This window comes from Melitaea cinxia, chromosome 1 (assembly GCF_905220565.1).
Source record: "Melitaea cinxia chromosome 1, ilMelCinx1.1, whole genome shotgun sequence".
NCBI lineage: Eukaryota > Metazoa > Arthropoda > Insecta > Lepidoptera > Nymphalidae > Melitaea > Melitaea cinxia.
In genome coordinates, this window is record NC_059394.1 from 6,080,515 (window position 1) to 6,088,500 (window position 7,986).

General features: G+C 30.2%; 1 protein-coding gene across 1 annotated transcript; it reads right to left on the minus strand.

The window, feature by feature from the left end:
* Positions 1-3,869: 3,869 nt before the first annotated feature.
* LOC123667911 (mid1-interacting protein 1A) lies at positions 3,870-6,263 on the minus strand. Its single transcript, XM_045601775.1, has 2 exons — positions 6,043-6,263; positions 3,870-4,488 (listed from the first exon to the last, which is right to left on the minus strand). The coding sequence occupies exons 1-2, from the start codon at positions 6,084-6,086 to the stop codon at positions 4,023-4,025; spliced, it is 510 nt and encodes a 169-aa protein (XP_045457731.1). The 5' UTR covers positions 6,087-6,263; the 3' UTR covers positions 3,870-4,022.
* Between the last annotated feature and the right edge of the window lie 1,723 nt (positions 6,264-7,986).

Sequence of the window (7,986 nt, forward strand, 5' to 3'; positions counted from 1 at the left end):
TCTAGCACGTAGCGGAGCGTCCAGTAGGTACGCACGCTCACGCCGTTGTAAAGTTAATAGCGATAACTATGCTTATGTCAATTTTGTACGAAGGGCTGCTTCGTCGTACCATTCTCACCAGGGTAAGTAACCTCATTGTAAAAAATAGGGAACTAGAGTGTCACTGTAATAATATCTCAAGATAATAAATTAAGGTCAAGTTCTTTCAGATAACCGGTGCCGGTTTTAGCACTATCAGCGCCTTGGGCGAGATTTCTAGAGCGCCTCCTGATTGCGATTCAATCGCATACGAAAAAAAAAAGCAATGGATGTAATGTCATAACCACTAAAAGATAGGTATAACCCTAATTTAAAAAAAACCTAATATTATTTAATTAAATAATGCTTTTTTTTAAACATTCAATAATTATTTAATTTTACTTTTCCAGACTTTCTATCGGCGAACTATTTATAATGTTATTAAAATAATTTAATTTTTGATTGACAGTTTGTCAATCAGGATTGCGATAGTGGTGATTGCGAATAAGTTTTTTTATAAGCTTAAGCCTAGAAGAACTTTCACCCTTCTAGCAATCGTTACAGGTATAGTCAATAATATTCACAAAGCTATCCATAAATTTGAATACAGTTCTTTTAAATTAACATCTTTTATACAAAAAAAAAAAAAAAATTGATCGGGCAAAAAAATTGAGATTTCATCAGAATTTGATAAGTTTAAAATTTCAAGTCTTTCATTTATTGAAATGTGGTGTCCAATAGACAGTTGAAAAAAGTCAACTTTAATATTGTCGTGGTTCTAAACATAGGTTCAATTACTAGTACTTCAGCTAATTTCTTTGCAGCTAAAATGGCGCTTTTTATTTCTATCAGTATTTCTATATTCTTCGAAAAGTTTATATCATTTATTCCATATTTCTTTAAGGTCGCTGTGATCATGTCTGTTGATTGCAGACTTATTATCGAAATGTATTGAAAAAGTACATCATATAAAACAACTAATGAATATTTGAATATACTAAAGCCTTTTAACTGTTCGGCTATAGACAGACACCCAGACCGGAAACAAATATTTGTACAAATACAAATATCATTCCCGGTCTCCCGGGGATCAAACCCGCAGTCGCCGGTGTTTGAGCGACTACAAAGCACACACATAACACCCCGATGTACCTATGTATGCTTATAAAAAAATACTTCCCTTCTTTATAAAATATTTCAACGAAATATAACTGCGCTAACTGAGAGGGCTCTCGCTTCGATCAGGAGATTACTTTTCTAAAGTATTCTTATATTTTCTAAGAAATAATAAAATTTAAGACAGCCCGAAGTACAAAATTAGGATGAAACGCATCTGTACTCATAAAATACTTTAATTTGATTAATTCTCATACGCATCGTACGTAAAATACTTATGATAACAACTGAAGCTGTAGCTCAAAGTACACCAATTGTCCCATTTACATTACACGTACCTGCACCTTATCAGCAATTAACTTAAGGTTTTGAACTGCAATTAAAAATATAGGGATGTCAGTTGAAATTTTAATTATTAATGTAAAATTAACTATTACTGTTAGATACAAATTGTATTTTATATGTACCGTATGATACCTAACCTAACCTAACAACACAAATTCTTTTTATTTTACATGCTTATTTTAAGCAAATCGCATGTTTTTTCATTGCATCTCAATTTTGAAATTCAACTAACATAACTGTTAGTGTCAGTTACTTTTAAATGTTTTAGTAATTCTTTTCAGATCGGGAAAATATCATGTGGTCAATTTCAATATATTCGTGTTTTAACTTCGAGGGGTATCGAACTTCCATCCGGTTTATAATACAGGTTTGTATTTTACGCCAACAGCTACCAATTTTGTTTTTATTCGTTTTACCCGTGAAGTTCCGAAGATAAAGGTTTCGATCTTTAACTCTGCATGCAAAGTTTCAACGCAAATGATTTTTACTTTTAACCTGAAAATTTTACAAACACACTAATCTAACATCAAACACGTTGTAAAATATTTCTCAATACCAGTTAATAATTTATTATCGATGGAAACTTGAAGTAGATTACGCACGTTACTTTATCTTCATAAGACACGATTTTTAAATTTTATTATAAATGATTTAAAAAGCCTAATGAACAATGAACACCTCGTTTAACACAATTTTGTAATAATATTCAACAAATTATAATATTAAAAGAATAGTAACGCCAATCGTTAGTATTCTATATATGCATATTACTTTCAAGGTAGGTATTTATATGTGTTTGGCAAGCAATCAAATTAGTAGAATACAAAAAAAAACAGACATTGTAAGGTAAAATCAGCCTTTTTGACGACACTAATGTAAAAGTTAGGTATTTATGAGAAAATAATTTTCGGATTTCTACGTTAACATTTTATAATAATACAGTATAAAAATTATATTGTAATTTTTTGAGTGTCTATAAAATTTCTTGCAAAACTTGTACCTCCCGTTCACACAAGTTGTATTTCTTAGTACCCTGTAATACTCCCATTGTTCCTTACTCGTAAAATGAGTGTTGTTTCTGAGCATTGCTTCCGGACGAGTCGCGGTGCGGCTGCGGAGTAGAATAACTTAAATGTTCTGTAAGCACATTACTCAAATTACTTAATGAAAGGTCTATCTAATATAAAACACATTGATAAATCAAACTTATTTATAAACCAAACATATCTACGAGATTATTATAAAAAAGAAACAACTTTTCAAGCATTATTTGTATATTAGATTCAAGTGTTGTCATTTCCGATTGCATAAATATTTATTGACTAATAAGCATTTAGTATTTCCGGTCAAGAGCGCGTCGAACACCGCATGCAGAGTCGATCTCGTTTTTGTACAATAAATAAAAAAAGCATTTGGAACAGTGGAGAAGAATTGGTTGTAATCATCGTACGTGACGCGTTAGCAATATTATAATTCTAAAGAATTCTTTTTTTATTTAAGTATCTCCTTTTTGCTCATACAAAAGCATAAAATACTATTTTACCGTATATTTTCTCTAAATAGGTAATACAAATTTGTAATAATAATTTTGATAAAGCCGAGCCTACAGTTTTTATGCTTTATTATGTATACTAGCTGACCCGGCGAACTTCGTATCGCCTAACACAAACTTTATCGTATGGTATTAAAGTTCAAATTGACTTTTAAGTATTATCACAAATCTTTTGTATGGGAGTATAGAAACGTGTTGTTTTTAGACTTTTTCAGTAAATTTAAAAATTTTTTTTTTAGAATTTTTCTCTCCGTAAGAACCATCCTCGTACTTCAAGGAATATTTTAAAAAAAGAATTAGCGAAATCGGTCCAACCGTTCTCGAGTTTTGCGCTTAGCAACACATTCAGCGACTCATTTTTATATTATAGATTATTCATATTGCAGTTTTTTTACAATATATTGCTATACGTCATAGATGATTAATGGATGGCCTCCTCTAATATATACCAGTATGTGAAGGATATCACGTGGCGACTTTGCTACCTTTTCAATTCATTTGGCCATCTTATGGTTAACAGGTTTCTTAGAATAGATCGAAAATGTCTATTTGTAATCAAAATAAAATACTTGTATTGTTTTCAAGATAACATAACCATTTATATTCATTTATTATTATATCAGTATAATTGCTATATAGAAACCTTTAAATTTACATTTTAGTGTTATTTTGTTACATTACTACTATCAACATTATTACAATGAATATTAAATGCACTACATAATCTTTTATTTCTCTAACAGCGATAAACAGGTTTTAGCGGAAAACTATTATATTAAGTTTGTGAATAATATATTTCTAATTGACTCATTAAGAGAACAAAAATAAAACGAAAGAATAATAAAAATTAAATTTATTTAAATAACCACATAACTTATAAAGAGATTCACCAACACGCCCAGCCCTATAACCTATATTTACAGTGTGGGCTGCTTAGTCTATATTTACATACGTGCGGGACAGGCTTTGATCACAGGATTATATTGAATAATTACACAGATGCTCCAACCTCTTCTTGATAAGATCTTGTAAGATCAGCAGCAGCTGATGTCAGATGGCGGAGACACCTGCGGAGCCCACGAAGATGACGTCGGCAAGCTGCTGCTGCACGAGCCGCAGACTCCCTCTCATCCTCACCGTCAATGCCAGAATCTCCAGCGGCACTTGAGGCATCACTTTCAGTATCACTCATATCAGACACACGTCTTCCACGTTCGACATGCTCCTCAACATCTGCATCGCCTGCCCACAGCAATTCAGTCTTCAGATCATTCAACATAGCGAATAGACTGAAGGGATCGTCGTCGCCTTCCTGTGGTAAATTCATAAGCCGACTGGGAACTAGTACGGTCTCATCCATGGTGTTAACCATTTTAACAAATTTTTCCATGTCATTCATTATGCTCTGCTTAGAAAATTCAGTGTTATCATTTCTGGCTATCTTCCTCAACGTATTCCTGTAACAATAGAAAAGTTAATTAAATGACTTCAATCATTAACTGAGTTGGATTGGTTGATGAAATTAATTCAAGAATTATTTATATTAATATAAGAAAATGAAAAGATTTTATTTTTTAATTGTTTGTTATGGATAATCTTAAAAACTTACTAGTAAACTAGTAAAATTTACTAGTTAAATATAAATTTGTGTATACATTTTGTAGAAAAAAATTCTTTAATCATTGCATGAAATATTCATTAGGTGTGTTTTTAAGGTTTTACAGCTCTTTTAACAATCTAAGTGATATGTGATTGTATACATATACACATTGAAAATAATCACCAATTAATTTGAGAATTGCAATAAATTATAAATCTTAGTTTGAGATCAAATGATATCATAATATCTAAAATATTCATGTTCAAGATGTGATTAAGCTAATACTGATAATCTTCAAATTCCTTTTTTTTTAGCTTTATTTTAACAATATTGTCAGTAAAATAAACACAAAGTAAACAATGTATACACAAAAAAAAAAAAAAAAAATGAGCAAAAGAGTAAAATAACCTTAAACACATTCTAGTTGTTGCTTTTGAAGGCATGAATTCATAATTGGGTTTTTCATAACATTGTTATCTTATAAGAAACTAATTAGAATACCAAATAAAGGATACTGCTACAATTCAACTTTGTACTATTGTACTGTACTGTATTTTAATAATAATATTCTAAAGAAAATGTAATCACAGCTATTTAATTTTGTTTCTTAGTTAAAACAGATTGCCACTTTAATATGTTCTTTTCTAATAAGTAAATTGGACAAATAAAAATTTAAGATCACTTATCCCTTTGTGTAAAAATTTAATTCATACAAAATTTACATACAATGTTATGTTTTAGGTCAAGTACATATAACTTAATGTTTTACTAATTGAAGGTGATAAAAGTTTATTTCCTTTTAGCCTTGTAGATCATATATCTATTTCGTATTTTAATAAGAATCAATCATAATATTTAATGTATTTTTTATTAAATTTTACGTTAGTGCCATATTTTGAAGCCATCTTATAACTGTTGACAAATACTGTAATTGAATGTCATAGTACTGCTTTTCACATTGCTAAGCTATATTTTGTATACATTTCATGTTTCGAAAGGATTATGTAAGAATAAATTTCAAAACTAAAATCTCAACATTTAGATGACTCAGCCACACTGCGCACGCCCATTAGGAACCATAATGCAGGTTAACCTACCTCTTGAAAAATCTTTCGAAAAAAAAATGTATCGCTCATCTAGTATGCAAAGTTTAGCAATAAAATCCTTAAACAATATTTAATATAATTTTTTTTAAAGTTTAATGCTAATGTGAAAGGGATCTTAAGATTTCATCACAATCGATTTTAACCTCTTTTCATACCTATATTTTTACCTCCTACTTTTCCGATTTCTATGTAGTATCGAATTGTAACTCTTACTTACTCAACGTTATTTAAAGAAATTGGAAAGCTCGGGAAATACAATTGAGACAGTCGGTCGTACGGCCATTTACTATAATTTCTGTTCGTACCTGCTATTCTCCAGTTTGGTCGATATATCAGTGTTGAAAGACATCTTCACGTATTATTTAACGGTTTTAAATATCACTGAACACACACGTCCTAGATTTTTTTCACTTAAATTGACGTTTGTAATACTAGCTTACGAAACGTTGCGAATATTTCACTGAGCGAGAACGACCGTACGCGAGAACACGCTTTGACGTTTGGCTAGAAGAGGGGAGCGTACTCGCGTTTTTATATGACGGGATCATACGATGCGGAGGAAACAAATTGAAATTTTTTTATTACTGTAAAGTTGAATGTTTAACGACTCAAGAAGTTATATTTATTATTAACATATTATATACCATACATTGTTTCGTATATTGCTGATTATAATAATGTAAAACATTTAAGTCAAAATAAAGATGTTCATATACAGGAGCGTCCCACCGAAGTCACACCACATACCGGCTATCTGATTGGTTTGTTATATCGTTCTCTCATTTCATTGGCTTAGTTAAATTTCGGTTAACGCGCTATTTTTTAAAATAAAGCAAAGCAACGTTTGCAGCATTAACTTACATTTTCCAAGTATGAGGCTGTTTTACTCGTTGATGGCTTCTTACTACCATGCGATATTTAAAACTACATTTTGTGTGTTTGTAAGCAAACATATTTGTTGTGTAGTTTTAAAAACCCTATAATACAATTTAGCTGTATAAGTTAAAATAAGTAAATTAATTTAAGATTTATGTTAAAGAAATAGTAACTTTCGTCAGTTTTAAAATATTATTTCGAATTTTAGACGAAAGTATAAAATCTTATTACAATTGAAAAGTTTATGTACTCTTGTGTTTTGTGTTTTTAAATTAATTATTCATAAAACTGAGGAAATTTTAGGACTTATTTAACAAACATTTAAGCTTTCTTTCAGTACGCAAATAAGGTGAAAGATCATGAATAAAATTTCAGCGAGCATTGTATGTAAATAGGAAATAGCTGTTGTTAATTTGAATTAACGCAAGTGTAAATTAATACATATGTAAATTAGTTTGATAATCATTAGGTATGTATTGTTAAAAAATTCAGTAAAAGTAAAATACTTGATATACTGTTAATATTTTATTATATAATAAAACATTTCAAGGGAAGAAATATATCGACACCTCCGGCGCATAAGGTCGTATACAGAATATGGCAAGTTTACAGTATGGCCATTTAAAGTTTACTTTTGTCACTACTCGAAAACGAAAAGGAAATTTAAATTTTCTAAAACTCGTTAATTAAAAGTAATAATAAGATTCTGATTTCAGGAATTTATAAAACTCATATACGTAATTACGATAATGTAAAATATGGGTTTTCAATAAAAAGGGCGTTAAGACCTTATGCGTCGGAGGTGTCGATATGATAAATATGTCAGATTAACTAATGCTGGCGACTTCGTTCGTATATTAATTTTCTTGGGTATATACCTATAAGAATATATTCATATAAGAACCGTATTTTTACTGTTTATATAAAAAAGTACTCTATAATGTCACTAGGTAAACAAATAAATGATGTCGATACCTTGATCTGTGAAAAGCAAAACCTCAAAAATCCTAAGAGTATCATAATAATTATTCAGGATAAAACTTAACTTTTTCGTTCTAAAATTCATTCAGATTTTAAACGTAGGTACTGCTGTTTTTGCCTGATTAAGTAACAAATATTCATCCACCCAAAACATTTGAAAGATGCCACTTGTAGTTTGCTATGAAGAGGCAAAGGAACCGCAATACTTATTTAACAACACACATTTATGGTCAATTACTTTAAGGATGTTAGGGTTAGTACCCAATTCGAAGGGCGGCAAAGTTCAATTACTTAGTTTGCGTGCTTAAAGATCCTTTGATAAAAATGTTATTGTACTCGTATTGATAACCCTATTTGTTGACCAGTATTTGCCTGTAAGACTTTAAAAATTA

What these genes read in the sequence shown, in the direction of transcription:
- LOC123667911 (XM_045601775.1), bottom strand. Translation starts at nt 6,086, where the DNA reads ATGTCTTTCAACACTGATATATCGACCAAACTGGAGAATAGCAG. An exon ending in ACCAAACTGGAGAATAGCAG is followed by an intron (nt 4,489 to 6,042) that starts GTACGAACAGAA and finishes CTATTGTTACAG; the next exon opens with GAATACGTTGAGGAAGATAG.